At 38.8% G+C, this 21,106-nt stretch overlaps 1 protein-coding gene across 1 annotated transcript in view; it reads left to right on the top strand.

Annotated features, from left to right (window-relative positions):
* Positions 1-1,194: 1,194 nt before the first annotated feature.
* The window catches only part of LOC121296272 (zinc finger CCHC domain-containing protein 14-like), a 65,334-nt gene continuing 45,422 nt past the window's right edge, over positions 1,195-21,106 (top strand). Inside the window, exons 1-2 of the mRNA XM_041221614.1 lie at positions 1,195-2,599; positions 8,826-8,952. Coding sequence (XP_041077548.1) covers positions 1,997-2,599; positions 8,826-8,952 — 730 coding nt within the window. The 5' untranslated portion in view covers positions 1,195-1,996. The remainder of the gene's footprint in view (positions 2,600-8,825; positions 8,953-21,106) is intronic.

The following is a 21,106-nucleotide window of genomic DNA, read 5'->3' as shown; positions in this document are numbered from 1 at the left end:
GCCTCTTCAAAGCAGCGTCTGTCATATTGGATTGTGGACACAGTCTCTGCTGCGTATGATGGTGCCGGCTTGCCCCCACCTTGGAGGATAGCCCCACACTCCACTAGAAGGTTAGCTACATCTTGGGGTTGGTTATTTAGTTAGTAGGTATCAACTCTTCAGAGGGGCCAAACTGTCCGATATTTGTAATACGGCTAGCTGGGCTACGCCACATACTTTCTCCAGGTTTTACTGTCTTAATGTGGTGGACTGTGCCCTGCCTTCATTAGGCACAAGGGTCTTTGAGGGTGCAAATGCACACCGCCAACCCTTGTGTTATGTGATGCTGAGGCGTCCCTCATATGCTGCCATACTCCCTCACGACGGCTCTGGTATACTATGCCATAGTCATGTTGGTGTTCATCTTCAGATTGAAAGGGAACGTTAGGTTACCTACCGTAACCCTGGTTCCCTGAAAGAGAAGACGGCCATCAACACAAGGTCACATTGGCCCCCCTCATGGGTTTGAAGGAAAAAGAGAAATGGCTTCCTCAGGATGAAGGTTTTAATCCCTCGGTGGGCGGGACCGAGTGCATCATCCCAGGAAGGGGTCTATCAGCAGCTCTGGCATAAAGAGCTCAGTAATACCTACCCAATGGGCAGCGATATCCCATAGTCATGTTGGTGGTCGTCTTCTCTTTAAGGGAGCCAGGGTTACGGTTGGTAACCTAACGTTTTGCTGTATACAGCATTAAATTACACATTAAAATATTAAAATAATAAATGTACTTCCATTATTTAAAAAAAAAGTTACCGTCGCTCTCTCCATCCTCCATGGTTTCTGTTGCCTCAATGTTGTACATTCCTGGGAAAACCGCGACTCTCAAATTTAAAGATACTTTATAAAACAACAAGCCCAACTTGGCAACTGTGGTCAGCGACAGAAAGTGGGCTGCAGCGTGTCTGATTGGGTAGGTCCAATTTGACCAATCCTAGTGACCGCTGAGGAGAAAGACACTTCCTCTAGCCAATCGTAGACTGGTATCAGGTAACTGGGACTACCGGTTAGCTCGGGGTTGGTTGCTGCGGGAGTATCCCATCTGAAAAGCGAAGAATGGATTTAAACTATTGATTAAAGTGATTTATTTGTTCATAAAGTAATCCTGTCTGTCAAATTAAAAAGTGACTTTAGAAAACAAGTTTGTGTGTAAAAGGGGATGTTGTACTCTCTAACCGACAACAAAACTGCGTTTTGGAGTTTTTACAGTTTTTGACAGACGATCCCTCATTTTTTTATTTTTTTATTTATTTGAGCCAGACCGAAGAACCCTAAAAAAAAAAACCACAGAAATTTAAAAGGGAAAAGCAGACACGTTTTTATTTAGCTAGTAGGTATCAAATTGGAGCATAAGTTAGATATTGACATAGAATATTTTTGACGTTTACATTTTAAACCGGAAATATAGTTTATTGTTTTATTTTTTTTGTTTTATTGACTAGACCAATTAAACTTGTGAATGTGCTGAGAACTGAAAAAGGGAAATATTTTAAGACAGCGGATTCGTTAGCGCGTAAGGACACACCAATGCACTATTAAATTTGGGGAGCTATTTTAAGTAAATAGAAAATGACCTTAAAAGATTGGAACAAAGGCAAAAAGAAGATACTTTATTATTGTTTAAAACGTGCTGTAAAACTAAACTTAAATGTTGAACCATAATGAAGAAAAAACTACATGACGTAAGAATTTAGTTGACTTTTTTTTAGCAACGAATACCAACAGGAAGGTAAAGAAGAACATTTCTTTCATTGGTTGTCAAAAGTCTTGTTTTTATTAAGCAGTTAAAACTACTTACTGGCACGGTCTTGCTACATCGTGATTTGCTTGCTAAAAAAAAAAGTTCAATGGAGCATTGATTCGAGACAAGAAAACGCTATTCATAAACTGGGGACAGCTGTAAACTTGGCTTGTCGCTGTTATTATTGCCATTATATACACAAAAAAAAAACATTTAAAATGGTGGAAACGCGGTGTTTGGTGCAAAGGGAAGGTGTATACCGATGGTTCTCGGAGTTAAACTCTGCTCAGAGGGTCGAATTCCTTTGCGGGCTGCTCAACCTCTGTGTGCCCATAGAGCTTCGGTTTCTGGGTTGCTCCTTGGAGGATTTGGCTAGAAAGGACTACCACTCGCTCCGTGATGCCGAGATCAAGGCTAACAACGCCGCCGACCTGGCCACCCTGACCAACATAACGGACGAGGTGGTACGGAGCAAATTGTTGATCGCTCTGGCACTGCTCAATTCTGACAACCGGGAGGCAGCAGGGGTCCTTTTCAGAACTCTCACACATATCGACTCAATAATCAACAACTACGGGCTTCAGCTCAACGACGGGCAAACCGGGGACCAGTTTTTGCTTCTCTTCACCATGGCTTCGAATCACCCGGCCTTTAGTTTCCATCAGAAACAAGTGCTGAGGCAGGAGCTGACTCAGATACAGGGCATTGTAAACACGACGTGCAATAACGCAAACCTTACTACCACGAACACAGTAACAGTCACAAGCTTTACCACCACCACCACATTTAGCTCTTGTACTGACTTTCATTGCTGCCACAAGGTGGGTTTAAAGTTATATTAACTGCGTTTTATTTTTTCTTATATGATTTGATGTTATTCAAAATATATTTTGACATATGTAATTTGGCAAATCTGTTGTGGCATTTTGACATAGAAATGCAGTACTGTTTGTAATGAAGCCTTTCCTTGCTTTTGTAGTCATGGCATGTCTGTCAGAGTGTCAAACCCTAGTCGTTCATAATAAGTAACAGATTGACCGAATTCTTTTTAATAGTTTTTGTGGTTTCCAAAAAGTAGGACTTATCAAGTAGTTACACTGATGGTTTCAATTTTGAGTTGTGTACTGTTAAGAAACGCTTCCTTTTGTCTGTAATGTTCAGGTGCAAGATCCATCCTAGTTGAAAATGTATTGCAGCATTACAAATTTTATATATGTGTGTGTGTGTGTGTGTGTATGTGTGTGTTACAAATTATATATCATTCCTAATGCCAATGGTATGTGATTAATTTTGTTGACATGTACTGTCACAGCAATGAGTTACAGTGCCCATAAGAGGTATGTTTGAATCTATTCATTAATTATCGGCCTGCCACTTTCATTGATGTGGATAAGTAGCCTGTTTTTATAAATCCATTATAAAACCCTACTCTTTTAATGTATTCTGGTTTCCTCATTGTTTTCAATGATCTCAAGGCGGTTCCTTTTGATGGTCTTTGTTTTTTAGGGAAATGGGATTTTTTTATATTTTACTCTTTTTGGCAGTTCAGAGCAAATTCTAATGTGAGCTAGTTAGTATCTACAGTAAACAAGACCATCATGACTAGTTCTGTATGCCCCCTAGTTATTATTATGCATTTAGAGATTGCTTTGCCACAGAGCATTTCTTGTATTGTATAAAAGTAGTGTATAGTAATAGCTATATATTCATCATGTCACAATATCTGTACTGCTGCTTGCTATGGCTCTCTGGTGGGCAGTCACCTTTAATCAGAAGGCAAGAGGGAGTTGTTTACAGATAGCCCTTGAATACAGTTGCTTTGGCTACTGTTCTGTCCTGTGCTTCTCTATTTTAGAAGAAACTCCAACAGAAACAATAACATGCAGATCCCCTGTCATGCCTGCAAACTAAATTAGAGCTTTCAGAACTATAACCTGCATCCACAGTATGTACCTGTGAAAATGTAAGTGTGTCAGAGACACCTCCTAATATCCCCAGATTATGATGATAAAGAATGTCTTTAGCAAGTTTCATCACAATTGCAAACATTTCTCTCAGTTTTCATAAAAATGGAAGTGTGAACTGGCTATCACTTTACTGTAATTTAAAACAACATTTCTCTGGGCTATGCTTGGTTAAAAAAAGGCTAGGGCTTGAGTGAAAAGCAGGAAGGATCCTGTAGTACAGTAAAGTTGGAACATTATTCATTTAGTCTCCTTCACTCATTTATGACTTTAAGCATTGTTAAGTTAATGGATCCAGAAACCCCCCCTTTGTACATGCTGTACCCCTGCAAGCAGTGTGCAACAAGTGTGTGTTGTGAACCTCTGGTTAACGCCAGAGCATTCTTTTCCAGCTGTATTGCAGGAAAGCTAATTTAATACGCTAATCTGGTAAAAAAAAACAGAGACTAAAGACTTTTGCAGATTTGCAGAGTATTTACAGACCGACTGGAAATTGCGATTCTACTCTTCGTTCAAGCCTGGTAATACCAGTTTTAGGTTAAACGAGAGTGGAAAAGGGATTTGTGGAGATGTGTTTTTTCTTGTCCCAGATGGGTGGAATAAATGACCAGATTTCCTTAGATGACTGCCAACATTCAATGTTTTAAATTGCCTAGTTGTTTTTTGCTGGTTTAGGAACTTTTAAAGAAAGTTATTATTTGATTTAGCCTATACTGTTGTGTCATCGTGACTGATGTTTAATGTTTGTTTGTTTGCCCCCGGGCACACTTATTTCAGTCTATCCCTGGATGAGGTTGCATGTTAATTATGGCGCAGCTATACATAAAAAAATAACAATATATGTGGTGAAGCTAATTGCAATTATTTCACAAATGCCAAACACCTCATGTTTGTTTTGCTGTTTAGTACTTCATAATATCAATGCCGTAATTAAAATTGGAAGTAAATTGCCAACCTGTATTCATCCTCTTTAATCATTGGAAGCTGCAGTAGTAGCATCAAGATCTTTTTATTTATTTTTTTTAATTTAGTAGTCGACAATTGATTTTACACTGTTTTTCTCCCAATTTGAAATATCCAATTGTATTTTTTAGGCTCAGCTCACTGCTACCACCCCTGTGCTGACTCAGGAGCGGTGAAAACGAACACATGCTGTTCTCCGAACTGTGTGCTGTCAGCCGACTGCTTCTTTTCACTCTACAGGCCCACCATTCAGCCAACCAAGAGCTATGGCGTCGGAGGACAATGCAGCTCTGGGCAGCTTACAGACAAGCCTGCAGGTGCCCAGCCAGTCTACAGGGGTTGCTGGTGCACGGTGAGCCGAGGACACCCTGGCTGACCTAAGCTCCCCCCCTGGGTGGTGCTCGGCCAATTGTGCGCCACCCCCTGGGATCTCCCATTCAAGGTCAACAGTGGAGTAGCCTGGACTTGAACTGGCGACCTGCAGGATATAGGGTGCATCCTGCACTCCACGTGGAGCGCCTTTCCTGGGTGTGCCACTCAGGAGCCCCTTTAGCAACATACCTGACAAGCATTTTAATTTCTCAGCCCGAATTTTTTAGGAGCAATAAGTCCTTGCTAGTATGTGAGGGTCCTTTTTTAATATCTTTAGATTTACAAAGACTTTACACCTCTTTGGAACTGGAATAGCTGGAAGTAATTGCACTTTTTTTTTCTCCTCCTGAATGCTTTTAAGTCTTGCCTAACAGCATGTTAGATATTACTTAAAATAGCCACAGAATCAGCTGTAACATTTCTCCTTTGTTTTGTAAATGCGTGTTTCTGTGAATTCAAAAGTTGTGTGTTTTGTTTGCTATAAAAATAGATAAGGAAAGCCGCTGTATTGGGTAGGGGGATGGTAGAACCTTGCTACTCCCATTAAGACCTGTTATTACTCTCTTTGATTTGAATTTTTACTTAATATATTTTTACTTATTATAGGAAAAATAAAAATAAATAAATCCACTTTTTTATTTTCATTTCCAAATATGAGATGGGTCTCGAAGGCAGTGAGGTATTGTTTTGGGTCCTAACGTAGAAACATTTAAGAACCCATGCTATATAAGGTGAAAAAACTTTTGACCATAGCTGTAGGTTGTGACTTGTCTAAGAGGAAACTAATGTTATTTTGTTTTATTAGTTTTGGCTTTGGTTTAGTCCTGGTCAGCAATAACTCCCTTTATAAAATAAATCATTTTCTCTGCTGTTCTGGTTAGTAACTGCAACAGTATAATTGCTTTAAATGCCTCAATTACAGTTCTTGCTGAATCATCAGCCAGTTTCCCTTGACTTCTATGCACTTCACATTCCTTTCCTGTCCACTTCATGTGAGTTAGGCCATGTCTTACTGTTGGAGTTTTTGTTTTGTTTTACTGGCAATACACTGCTGTGTACTAGATGTTGCTGGCTCTTATAAAAACCCATTGATCTAGATTACATGAGATTTATATAAATCTCCCATTATGTGTAAAGGTGTTGATGTGTGAAATTATAGAATGATATAGGCTAATTATGGAATAAAGATATATACTGTATTTCATTTGTTTGTCTTAGCTATTTGTCATTTAAAAAAAAAAATCTGTACAGTATACTTGTATAAAACTAAACTTGGTGCAGCTCCTTCTATCAATCTATACTTGGCTATGGCTACAAAGTAGCCTTACCTAATGCCATTTAGAAAGCTAGAATACTCCTGGGAAAACCACGGTAACTTTTACAGTTGGTTTTAATTGTCATGGGTGCCAGCAACCTACATTTTGTTTTATTAACTTTGCACTTAGTTTTTTCTTTTACTGTTCAGCAAACCATTCTGCAGACATGTCTTTAGGACACTTTTTTTATGGTATTACTCTTGGAATTCCTCATTACATTTTGTAAGCTTTAGTTGGAGCTGAATGGTTTCCATTTGCCATGACAGTTTAAAGTACATCTGTTTGTTTTTCATGGTTCACTATTTCATGTTTGTGTCCCGGGGGGGGGGGGTAGGGGTATAGTTGTTTGATTCTGGTGGACTAAATGCTTTTTATTCCCAAACAGTGCTATCCCAAAGCAACAAACTTATCATACAAAAGTGATATAGCATAGCACAGAGTCAATAACAGGACTAACCCACATCTTGAAAGGAACAAGGACACACTGCATGAAAACTACTGGACGAGTCTAACTTTGTCAGCTTTAAAGCACAAACACTGTTGTGAACCTTTGTAGATTGCATATCCCAAATTTAACATCTAACACAGTGGTACCCAAATTTGGGGTCTGGAGCCCCATGGGTGCTGCAAGATGGTTTCATAGGGACAGCAGCACTGAAAGAATTCTCTCCCAACAACCCTAACAAAGTGATGTTTCCCAGGCTAGGGAATAAAGTTAATGAAAGCTGTTGTAAGAAGTTTGCAGTAGGATTAAAATACAACAGTTACTACGATGATGTCAGCTCTATTTTACCTTGACCCTTTTCATTTCCAGTGCCTAACTGATAGTATGTATACATCAAAAGAAGGCGATTCACATTGCTGTGGATTTATTGGATGGGAGTCAGCATATGTATAGGGGAGCATCCGTTTGGGAACGGCTGGTTTAGTACGCATAAAAAAATAACACTTGACTTTATTGTATTATTTATTGTTTTATAAATTTGATTGTATTTAAAGTGAATAGAGCTGACCAATATTCACTCATCCAAAAAAAAAAAAAAAAAACTTCTTGCACACAAGTTAAAGTAAGTAGCGGGGTTCCATCCATGTATTGCTACAACTGTTTAAATAATATGCCTTTAATTTCTTTTCATTAACATCCTTACAACTTTTTACACTTCTAATTTTAATGTCTGTTTCAAAGCTTTTTTCAAAATGTCCGCTTTAGTGCGTTGAAAGTGTAATGATTATTGCCCACATGGTCAAACAGGTGACACAACAATAATGATCCATGATGTGGTACGGGACAGAAAAGCCAGAGCAGTTTATTTATTTATTTATTTAAATGTATCCTGCAGTAGGACAGATCTCAACCCCCCGTGCACTAGAGCAGACATTTTTAACAGAGTTTTGAAGCCGAATTTAAATTTATGGGTAAAAAGTTATCGGGATGTTAACAACGAAAAGAAAAATTACAGCTATGTTATTTAAACAGTTGTAGCAACACGTGTGGACGTATAACACTATATTTTTCCGAACCCCGCTACTTACTATTTAATTGTCCATAGTTAGACCAGGGCTAGCAATGTATTAACAGGAACTAGCCAGCTATTATTTAGAAATACTAAAAGAAACTAAAATTCAGTGACAAACCAAAAAATGGTCTTGCACGTTCTGAATCTTCACGAAAGATTGGTAAATTGTTGCATTTTCTTATGTGATTTGGTTAATTCATTGTTAGGCCATGTAGATTCCCAAATTTTCATAATACTTTACAGGCTAGGGCACTTCAGTTATATAGTGAAGTAACCAGGAAGCACTGTATTGTGTAATTAATTGTTATGCATGCTGGTGTTTAGTTTTGTTTGTTTGTTTATTTATTTAACCAGGAGATTTATACATTGAGCCTGAGGCCTCATTTACAATGGGATCCTGGAAAACAATATAAAAGACAATTGCAATATATACAAACAACACAACAAAAACACATGTGGTTCAAACTTAAGCAGCAGCATACTGAGATCTAAGAATAGAATAAATAAGACATATCTATTTGTTAATGTGGACTGAAGGAGAAGCATTGGCAGGAGGTCCTAAGCAATTCTCCAATATGATCTTTAAAACAAGAGGTAAGATTATCAAATTCCATCTTCATACTGTGATGGAAACAATTCCACATCATTTGATGTATGATTCTCCCATACACGTTTGCACCCTTGGTGTAGAATATGCACAAAGTGAATTCTGTGTTGAAAGTTCATCTTTAAATCAGATACATAATAGTTTTGGGTTTTAAGCATACACGCATAGTGGTTGCATCATTTTCTGTAATTGCTGCCACCAAAGTTCAGTCCCTTTTGTTAATTCAGGTTTCACAATAGTAATGGTGTCACCCTCAGTCTTGTGGTATACCTCGCGAGAAATAAACAGTTTATTTACTTTGATTGCAGGTCTCACATAGGGATGAGAGCGCGGTGAGTGGGGACAGTGTGAACAGCTTGGAAAACGCACTCCAGACCTCGGCACATTCCTCGGAGGAGACGGCACTCACAGGGTCTGCAGGGAAACACACCAGAGGTGAGTCCCAGTCAGCTCATTCATACAAGCAGCACCCATTCCTCACTTTACATGAGCAAAGGAAGCGCAAATCTCAGCTCCTAACAGGTTTTTCTAGTAAAAGTAATTAATGAATGCCGTGGTGTAGTTTTTTGTTGGACACACTTGGATTTTGGTAGGACTCGCATGGATTTTTCTGTTTTTTTTTTTTTTTTTTTTTTTTTTTTTTAGGTGCAGTTTTGGCACACTTGGTTCATGGGTGTATGGTTAGCACATCAGCAGTGGCTTTGCTATTCTAATTTTAAAGCATTCTCAAATTACTGTATTCCTTTGAATTTAAGACGCCCTCAAATTTAAGACACAGCCCAATTTTACCGCCATCAATTTGAGGAAAAAATAAATATGCATAAATGAATGCATAAATAAATTACAAAGATACAACCTCAACTATCCTGTTGTATCGACAAAACTGACCTGAAACAGTGTTGTTGATTAACCACGGAGCACGTTTATTGTACACACACCCCTCACTCACTTATGGCATCGTGCATCCCGGTAACAGCAAACATGACACAACACTCCACTACATCAGGCAACATTGTAACCCAGCAACCACAACAGCATTGGTCACATTGCAAACACAACAGTCAGAACATAACATACGCACATGGAGATTACTCACACCTGTTTTTCTCCCAATTTTTTAACTCTGGTATTGCTTGGCATGTCAAAAATATGGGGGAATGATCAGTGTTTCTGATCTGTTTGTTAAAAATGCTGAAATTGTAAAATCTTCTTTTGAGTTCCTCAGGAAGCTAATGACTGTTCTTTGAAAATGGCTGCCTGTATTTCATGGATTGTTCAAGATCAGGCAGGAACGCTTTGCTTCGTTTTTCTTGACAGTCGGTCATGTTGCTGCATGTGTATTCAGGTAGTTGTTGGTGATTTTTAATACACACATCACTACTATAATTTAAGACGCAGGCTATTTTTGAGAAGAAAAAATTGTTAAGGTGCGTCTTAAATTCGAAGTACGGTAATTGGATTCTTAAATTGACTGGATTTATTGGAAGGTCAAATGCCATAAATTGCATTCAGTTTTAAATAAAAACACATAATTGTTGCTCTCTCTTCTAGGTGCCAGCATGAAATAATACATTAAAGTCAGCAGTGCGTTTATCAAAAACTCACCTGATTTGTCAAAAAAGTGCAGCTTGTATTAAAAAAATACAAAAATGATTTCCCCCTGTGAATGTGTGGGTTGCTGTGCGTAGTGAGACGGTGATGCAGGTGCTCCAAACAGGGACAGACACAAAGTTCACGGTTCAAGTTTTAATTCTCCTTTGTCACTTTCACCGCTCAAAAAGAAAAAGCTGGCCCTACCCAACAGTCGCCAGAGCCAAAACGAGGGGTTACAGTCCCGAAATAATAATACAAAAACACAGACACAACACAAACAGACACATCTCTGGACAGTGCTCTTACTGTAGGTGCGGTGCTGAAACAGTGATGCTGGTTAAGTGCAGGTGCGGTAAAGTCCGGATGAATCACTGGCCTCAAGGCTGCAGCTCCCAGCTTCGTGCTCGATCAGTCTGCCGATACAAAAACACACATGGTTGCAAAACAAGCACACACTTAACTCCGTCTTTCCAAAAACAGTCCTCGTTTCCTCCCATCAACCACAACAAAGGAACCGATCACAACGTCACGTCTCCCTAAAGTACCCATAGCCCCGCCCCCTCCGATGGCTAGTTCGATCACGTCTCCTCCAATTCCAACCATTCAGTACGGGGCACGTAATTCCTGCTGTGCAGTGCTCTCACAGGTCGAGAGGGAGATTGTTGATTCAGATTCATTCACTCTTTGTCACACCCCCCAACTGCGAGATATTTAGTTACAACAGGCTTGTGTGAAATCTGGAGGAAACTGTCCTTTTGTCCATCTTTGTCACACCTACATCTTTGCTTGTTGATCAGTCAATCTGTGATATCGATGACTAACTCTGTTACAGTTGTGGTAGTGGGTGTATGTTACTACAGTAACACGCTTGTTGTGCTGTTGTACACAGCAATTATTTTCTGACAGCAGTTTTAAACTGTTGAATCTCTTTCAAGTATTGCTATAAATGCTCTACAGTAAGCCGTAGTGGCTGATGAGTTCCAGATGTTTAACAAGCTGACAGTAAAGTAGGTGGCCATTGTGAATGCAGGGAATCCATCCCTAAAATCTGAGGGAAGCCAAAGAAACTTCAAACGTCTCTACGGTTTGCAGGGCTACCATTTGTCATTTGAAGAGTACCGTGTCATGTATTTTTTCTCTGTAAGGCCTGACTAGGTGCTAGAGGAAGCACTCTTACTGTAAATGCTATTTAAAGTTGTTTCAGCAAAATAATTAAGAATTAAATAAGGTAGAAGTGTTTCTTAAACCAATGAAAGAAAAGAATGAATGTCAGCATGTCCTTCAGTGTCAAAAGGAAGATAAGCCTAACTACAACTCAGAAGTTGGGTATCTGCATTAGTTAGATAGCTTAGCTCCTTCTGTTCTGGAAATGTACTTTATTAACTGGATCCCCAAACTTGTATCCCCATTTCTGCTTGATAACTTAATATACATTTTAAATGCTTAAATAAGTCAGTAAGATGTATTCATGTGTGTTACAAATTAATAATTCAACAAGCATGTTGCAAACCAGAATCTTGAATGTACTGATTTTTCCTGCATTATGTCTTGCCTTAAGTAGAACTCTGCTCTCTGTGATTAAAAGTATTTGGAAGAATTAGACAGATGTGGAAATGCTCATTTTTTTGCCCTTTTATTGTTTCATTGCTGGTGTCTAAGATTTATGAAGAAAATAAGAGACTGATTTACTGGGGCTAGGGGCAGTAATAAATAGTTCCACTTCAGCACTGCTGCTAAACGAGAGAATAAAGGCAACTAAGGTTTTACAGCAAGGCAAAAAGATACATTGGTCAGATAAACATGCAAGTGACTTGAACTCCTATTCTCTGTCTCTCTCTGGACCCCAGTATATGTTGTGTTCCTGTAGCCAAGAGGGTCATACTTCACAATTTGCAGGCTTGTCCTTACCTGTTCTGTGTTCATTTGATGTGTCACTCAGTGTTATCAAGATTGAATCAAATCTGTCTAGACCTGTTTGAAATCAAGTAGACAGACAAAATACTTAATTGTACTGTAATACACAATTTGTCATCATAAATTTGACATGTAGTCGGGCGATTAGGCGATTAGGTCCGCCAGGTGTCCCCGACTCACTGTGTACCAGCGACCCCTGTAGACTGGCAGCGTGGTCCTCCGACGCTGTAGCTCTGAGGTGGCTGCATGGTGGGCCTACAGAGTGAAAAGAAGCCGATGGCTGATGGCACGCGTTTCAATATTTGGGCTTACCAAATTCGGGAGAAAATAAGAAATTTCCAAATTTTGAAAAAAAAAGCAACAGAAATTATAAAAAAACTTCCTGAAGTTCAGAAAGAGTAAGATAACAGTACAGTCCTCTATGTTAAAGGTACAGTCATTGGTCACCTGTATTAACCTTTTCTAAATAATCATTCCTGGTATATGATCCTCCCATGTTATTGGTATTGTGCAATTAAATTTAACTATAATCATATTTCAGAAACTGTTAACGTTACTTCACATCATCTTTAAAACCATTACTCCTTTTTACCCATCCATTTTATTTCACATTTACAAAACATTCAATACTAGATGCCCTTTTTGTTCTCTGTGAGGTTGTAATCAATACATTGACGTCGGCCCTCCATGTTTAAACTCATGGGTGCATAGTTTACTGAACTTGTTTTCAGTGCATCATAATTGGAATGAGGTGTTTCCAGTGTTTCCACACAGAGGCACACTCTTCTCTGCAGTGAAGTACAGGTGTTAAAGGTCAACTGAAAAAGACAATTAAAAAGTACAACTTTCAATAAATATATTTTCATGAAAGAATATAAAATTTTGCTTCAGAACAAAAACAATCTTTTTTTCACTGCACTTTTTGGAGATCCTTAATCATTTCGCTATCTAACAATACAAAAAAAAAAAAAAAAAAAGAAATATTGATAGAAAAGTCCACATATAGTACTGTAGGAACATTACTTCTGCTTTGCCAGATGCTTGTGGGGGGCAGGACAGCTGCTGTCGGCACTGCTAACCAACATATTAACATTCGGCTCATGTTTGTAAACTTTATTTAGCAGTCTGTGTTTGTTGAAGCTTGCATTGTGTCTGCAATGTAGATGGTTAGACATACAGTGTGTGTGTGTGTGTGTGTGTGTGTGTGCGAGAGTGAGATTCTCTTGTTGGCGTTGATATTTCTTATTGATTTAACTGCAGTTTATTGAGATTCTATAGCACCCAGGAGGCAGAGACAGAGACTTGTGTTTCATGTCCTATACAGAATTGTTATCGCCCAACTGAGGAAATAGGAAATGGAGAATTTAAAGATGTGTGAGATTATGTTGTGAAGTTGTGCGCACATTTATTCAGGTTTTGAATTCAGATTGATTCCTCCCACAGGCTTTGCTATTAAATACCTTTTTTATTTTAATTTGTAGTGATGTAACCAGTGTATGAATATTTAGGCAAACGAAACCTTTTTTTAAAATAAAATAAAACAAGCAAACATTGTAACCTTATAATCCGTGTAAAAAACTTTACACAACTTTTTTTGAAATGTGTGTTTATAAATATACACACACACACACACACACACACACACACACAACACACGCTACCGGTCAAAAGTTTTCGAACACCACATTTTTCCAGTTTTTATTGAAATTTAAGCAGTTCAAGTCCAGTGAATAACCTGAAATGGTACAAAGGTAAGCGGTAAACTGCCAGAGGTTAAAAAAAAAAAGTTTAGGTTACCAAAAACTGAAAAATAATGTACATTTCAGAGTTATACAAAAAGGCCTTTTTCAGGGAACAAGTAATGGGTTAACAACTTACAATTGTTCTGCAGCAATGGAAGTAAATTAAACCTTGAAAGTTGATGCTAACAATTCCTTTTGAACCAACTTTTGTTGATTACTTACAAACCTTCTGTCTGTATAAAAGCAGTGTTGGAACAAACTACACCCTCTTAAGCATTATTTGGACAGTATTGTACTGCAGGAAGTAGTATATTGATATCATAATGGCGAGAAGAAGACAATTAACAAAGGAAGACAAACAGACCATTATAACCCTTAAAAGTGTAGGTCTTTCCTTTAGAGAAATTGCAAAGAAAGCCAAGGTGTCGGTGAGTACAGTTTCCTACACCATCAAAAGGTACTTGGAAACTGGAGGAAACTCTGACAGGAAGAGGTCTGGCAGACCCAAAGCCACAACAGAATCAGAAGACAAGTTTCTGAGAGTCAAGCTTGCGTGATAGGCGGCTCACATGACAACAGCTTCAAGCACAGCTTAACACTGGTCGAAGTAAACAAGTCTCAGTTTCAACTGTGAAGAGAAGACTTCGAACTGCAGGTTTGACAGGTCGAGTGGCAGTAAGAAAGCCATTGCTAAGATGGCAAAATAAGAAAAAGAGGCTTGCCTGGGCCATGAAGCACCGCCAGTGGACTACTGAAGACTAGAAGAAGGTCTTATGGACCAATGAATCAAAATTTGAAATCTTCGGTTCATCATGCAGGGTTTTTGTACGCCGTCGAGTCGGCGAAAGGATGGTTCCTCGGTGCGTGACACCAACTGTCAAACATGGAGGAGGAATCGTGACAGTCTGAGGCTCTTTTGCTGTATCCAGAGTTGGTGACTTGCATAGAGTGAGTGGCACCCTGAACCAAAATGGCTACCACAGCATTTTGCAGCGCCATGCAATACCCTCTGGTATACGCCTAGTTGGTCAGGGGTTCATCCTACAGCAAGATAATGGCCCAAAACATACCTCCAGGCTATGTCAGAACTACCTTAGAAGAAAAGAACAAGACGGTAGGCTTCAAATCATGGAATGGCCAGCACAGTCTCCAGACTTAAACCCCATCGAGCTGGTTTGGGATGAACTGGTCAGAAGATGTGAAAGCAAAGCAACCTACAAGTGCAACACATTTGTGGGAACTTCTGCAACAGTGTTGGGAAGAACTTTCCGAACAATATTTGATTTTCATTATAGAAAGAATGCCACGAGTGTGTTCGGCTGTTATATCTGCAAAAGGTGGCTACTTTGAGTCAAAAATTTAGATAAAATTTTGTTAAACAAAACGATTCCATGATTTCTTTTTTATCTCCAGTTGTTTATTTGTTCTATGCTTTAATTTCAGAGTACATTGAGACATTAAACTGCGTAAATTTCAATAAAAACTGGAAAAATGGAAAAACTGTATATATATAATGTGTGTGTGTGTATATGTATGTATCTTTTTTTATTTTTTTACAGTGCTATGTTAAAATTTACAGATAATAAAAAAATATTACAATGTTTATTAATTTTGAAAGACTATTGAAATATGAGAAATTCTGTACATATTCAGATCCAGTGTTCTGTTAAAATGGACACATTTTGTCTCAATGACTAAAGTTTGCAATTGGTGATGGTGATGCTCCTCCTTTTAATATTACCATCTGTATCCTGGGAATGGCTAAAATAAACTTTAGCAGTGCTGACTCTGTAAACAGGAAAAAGGGGAATTAGAAGCCAAACATGTTTTCTGGTAAAACTGCATTGAGGTTCATATTGTAATCCAGCTTTTGCCAAAAATAATATTATTTTGGCATCACAAGTAATCTTTGTTGTTTGATTGTTAGAAAAGGTTTACGAAGCTAAACACATCTGTCAATAAACTTGCAAAGGGTCTTGAAACCTTTTAGGCTAATAGACTAAACAGTATTGAAATAGACTTGTCTTGGAGCCTTTGTTTACATTTAAATTTGCTGTTGTTAGTAAGTGCTCCTAAGTCACAAGATTCACTCCAGTGGACCTAACTGCAATGAGTCTACGTGGCCAATAACTTGGGAAGAGATTGTATATATTAGCAAGCAGCTGTTTAAACTAATGTTTAGAGTTGCATTTGCAAAATGTTTGTGTCCTGGAAAAAGCGATACTAATACAAGATCTTCTGCTGAACCAGAAGTGTTGTTTGCGAGGTTTATCCAATTGTCATGAAACTTGGTATTAACATACTTTAGTTTAAGTTACTGAGTATCAGATTCAACGGATACCCTCCACCCGTATGCCACACTTCCGTGTTTGCATATATCTGTAGAATTTTCTTATCAAATTGTGAGTAAACATGTCCAGACTCTTTTTTTTCCTCATACTGATAGCTCTATTTTTGAATACACAGCCATAGTGGGGGATGTTACTGCCATTGTTGTTTGAGTACATTCTGTATTGCTTACCAGGAAAGTACTGTTTACAGTAATGTTCGTGACACAATTCCTGAATGTTAATTTTACTTCCTGTATGTGCAAGTGGGTCCCTCGAATGTGCTTCCTTGTGAAATTAGCACCATTAACACTAGAAGGACCGGAGATATACTCATACCTAGAAGCCCCACAGCAGTCTTTCTGACGGCTGTATTCAAAACACTGTGGGCCCGATCTTCGATCTTCATGCAATCCCCTCGTTAAATTTGTGACCTGCAAAAAAATATTGCTTTGCCACAAAATGAGAGATATTCCAAAACGGCACAAAGCAGTTGCGAGACTTTGGAGTATGGCAGTTTTTTGAGCAATTCGCAAATCTGTCTGTGCCTCGCAAAACCATGTGCGCATTTACTACCAATACAGAAACTGCACACAACAGCCAAGCGAGAGTGCAGAATGATGGACAGTTACCATTAGTAATGTGACAAGCTGCTATCATTGGTGTTGCCACAGTATGTACCGATATGACAGCAGACGAGACCACACAATATATCCTGCACACATACATACGGACCATTCAAATACACAATTGGCTCCATAGCTAGGCGCTGAGTTTTCAAATTAATGTACTGATAACGCCACTGTTTTATTGAATACGGACAGTATTGTATCATGAGGAAATACTATATAGGTTTCTTTAAAGGCCAGCTGGTCCAACACAGCTGTATGTTTTTGAAGTAAAATGTAAAAAGGTTTTGGATACTGTTTTTTTTTTTTTTTTTTTTTTTTCTGAAGATTTTTTTTTTATATAAGTCGTACTGTGACAAAGTCTACTTTGGTAGGACACACTCTGATTTGTAAATGTAACTAGTTCATTCACCTGCAAAGTAAACATCAATCAAGCATTTTTATATACACAATACACAGAAATGCGTTATGTTATTCATTCTACTCTCCCATTTGAACATCATGATTAAGATTAAGGATTTTTTTCGTTATGACATTTTTTTTGTAAGAATAATAACTAATTCTAAATACACCCCTAAAATGTTAAATGTAGCTAACTATGATTTCTCAGTAAATGAACAGTCTCTGTACAGTTAGCAACATTGACATTCAGCAGACTGGACAGCGACATAAAAACAGCCAGAAATTACAGTTAACAGAACTGTTTGTCTCGTCTCAGCTAACTTATGATTGGAATGCTGCCGAGAAAATACAGGTCTTTGATTGGTTGATCGTATCACCGGTCTGGCTTTAGGAAAATCTTTCACAGCAAGAGTGCCCTGACATTGTTTGGCTCTCCGAACTGCAGCTGCCCAGCCCTCACCCATAATTGCAGCAACCTATGGAATAGCCAAGTAAAGCAATCTGTCACAAGATGGGTGTATGATGTATTTATACAATTAATATACAGATGTGTGGCAACACACAGCAAAGATAACAGACAGGACCCCCCTCCCCTCTTCATCCTTCTCTCAGTCTTCATTTCCATACTCTGATGGTACACGTTGGATGCTGATATGCCTGTGGAGCAGTGAAGAATACATATAACTATATATGTAAACACACTACCGCTGTCCATCATATCAATACAGTGATAAAACACATAACCGATCCGCCCATCCGGTGTGTGCGGAATTGGGGGGGTGGTTTGGGTTCTGTACTATTGTACCCAACTCCAGAGTGGACTGCTGCTCTGACACTATTTGAGCCAGCAGTGCGCAGTTATTGGAACTAGCGCATTGCAATTATTGCCAGGTATTGGTATATTCAGATGAATTAGGGCTTTCGCCTAATTCAAATTTGATTGCGCTATGTGCATATTTGTGCAACAAGGAAGGCAGTGTGCTGGACAGAGGTGAATGCATGTTTCCACACTCATCTGTTGGGCATGAGTAACACGCTATAAACGTCACTATGATATGAACATGTTATGTATGTTATTCTGGAAACAAAAAGAGATGCTTATTGATTGTATGTTTTTGCTGCAGATTGACTGGTGATGCAATATATAGTTTTCCATCACCATCAACTTTAGGTAAACTGGACTCTCTATATCATGCAGCATTGAGGTACAATACAAATACAAGATTTAATACTCATCATTGTATATTATACGATTTGGTAGGCTGGACTTTGGCTTTACACAGTTTGAAGCACTGGTATATTCTGGTATATAAGGCTATTCAATGTAAATTACCCCTCTTATTTAAATGAATACCTTATAGCTTCCCATAGTAACCATAGCCTCAGATCTCGTTCTTTTTTGCATTTTAAAATCCCAAATGTGTGTACTGAGGCTGGTAAAGGATCCTTTGCTTATTATGTCCCATGGTCCTGGAATGAGTTCCAGTCCAAGCTAAAGCTGCAGACCCAGATATCTATTGCAATTTAGAGTAAACTGCATGATTTCGTGACTGAGAGTTGTAATTGTTTTAAATAGTTGACTACTTTTGTGTATTTTGATTATTGTTTTAAATGTGATTTGCCTGTGTCTTTAATTGTATTTTATTGTGTATTTGTTCTTGTTGTCCGAATGACTTGCTGCTACCTGCTTGGCTGGGTCTCACTCGTAAAAGAGGTTTTAATCTCAATAAGGTTATAGCTGTATATCTCCTGGTATTGACTGTTGATCTACTAAAAAACTTTTAAAAAATAAATAAATTTTAAAAAACGTAGGAAGATATTGCATAGTCGGCAACCAGTTTGGGGTCATACAAGTACTAATATATTTGTGCTCAGTTTTTGCAAAGGCTTTGTTGGGCACACAAGCCATTGTCTTATATATTATAGATTATAAAACGACGACTTGTATGTCTAGGAAAAAAAAAGGTTTTCTCAATAAGGTGTCTAGAAGGGCTAGTATTCCGATAGTGTCCAAATACTAAGTGGGTATTAATTCGGAATATCCTATTTACATGGCATGGAATAGCTATTCAAATTTCCCACTATTCTGAATACAACTGAAATCCTGATAGAACAGGACAACCGGAACAGGTGCCCGGATAGCAATATGGGTGCAGTCAATTGCACCTACCACGCACGGCAAGTGCGCAACCTCATAAAAACCCTGCATTATCTCCTCCCTGTTTGCTCTGGTACTGGCGAATATAATATGTTTCTCAGCACATTGCAGCAACGCGGTTATGAACCTGTCGAAGTGGCGGAACACGGCTGACTGGGTGATCCCCACTATATCACCTGCTACCTTCTGGAAGGTCCCAGTAGCCAGGATGCAGATGCAAACAGACACTACCAGTTGCTCAGACAAGGCATGACTGCTCAGGTTTGTTCTGGCCAGGTCATCATGCAGCATGTGACATACATGCTGACTCATCTCTCGGTTGAGATGATACCTGGACAATCCTTGCTCATTGCTGATCTCCTCGTATGTGTGCCGAGGCCGGTGCACCCTTTCAGCATATCTTCGCCTATGTCGGGGTTGCTGTTGCTGGGTTGCCTTGTATCATTCACATCCAAATGTCGATGGACATGCTGCATGCTACCCACGATTGCCATTGTTGTCTGTTTGTAGACAGTGCTGGAATGGTAGTGTGCGCGGAGTTAATGCAGTCCTTTTACAATCCTTATTCTGCTAGTCACAAACCTGGTTTTGTGCTTGGTATATACCTTCGAATATACCAGGATCACGCATATTGTTGGCCACTCCCCCCCATATTGTGCGATGCATACGTTTTATTTCTGCACAGCACAGAATGGACTGTGACGCACAAAAGGACATTTCTAATATGGCAACTTGGCACAACGGCCATTTGCAACGCCCATACCCCTCTGCGCGGTGCTCAAACTTTTCGAAGATCAGGCCCTGAAAATAGTATAATGAAAGGAGAAACAGTCAGATGTAAGTCATTTTTTTTTATTGAGTACGCCACAAACATCTGAAAAACCAAAGCATTTTTATATATATATATATATATATTTCAGCAACTGTTGCTCTGATACTTTTCAACAGCAATCAGTTTATTATCAGTTGAGCAAAAGCAACTGAACAACGTAGATAAAGAAACATAGGAAAAAAAACATTTCACTGCACAAGGTTATAAAAAAAAGTCGGATTTATTTTTCTTTTTTTCGACAAAAGGGTATTCCTTTACCTTGAGTCTAAGGCTGTTCACAATCAACACAGATAATGTGTTTCTCCACACCGCCTTTCTGCACAGGGCACAGCTGTCCAAAGTTTTATTTTTATTGCACTTGCCAAACTGGCATTGCGGCTCTCAATGGGGTTGCCAGCTTCAGCTGTGGGTACACGCTTGGCAGTCTCCCTCTGTTCCAAATGCTTCTTGTGAACTTCCTGTACTAACTGTAAAATATATTCTGTCCTTGTTAAATTCTTCTGTCTCCATTCTTTGTAAAGTACACAGGAGTTGATGGCTGCTAGGTCCAATACATTGTAAAACACCTGAACAGACCACTGTCAGGAGCCAGCTTTCACAGAATACTTCCGTGCCATCTGATCCAAAACATCAACTCCATATTTTGTTGCGTAGTAAAACTGCACAGTCTCTGGTATTTATTTTCACTAGTCCCGATGCTAATTGACTGACCAAAGCAGCGCAGCTGGCAAGCAGGCGCCAGCCTTCAAAAGGCTGATTGAAAACAATAGACTGCCAGTCATTCACTCAGGCAGAGAGTAGAGACTAATCTGATTACAGCTAAACACATTGCAACTGGTAAATAAAAATAATAAAGTAGAATACCGTTCTGTGTAATCAAAATACAATTGTTTTTTGGACGGCCAATGTGACTGCTTCCGGGGCTTTTAGGTATAATGTAATAAATCTCCTTTATTTCTACACTCCCACGTTTCATGCTTTGTGAGAATATT

This window comes from Polyodon spathula, chromosome 21 (genome assembly GCF_017654505.1).
Source record: "Polyodon spathula isolate WHYD16114869_AA chromosome 21, ASM1765450v1, whole genome shotgun sequence".
NCBI lineage: Eukaryota > Metazoa > Chordata > Actinopteri > Acipenseriformes > Polyodontidae > Polyodon > Polyodon spathula.
This window is presented reverse-complemented; position numbering and strand designations above follow the sequence as displayed.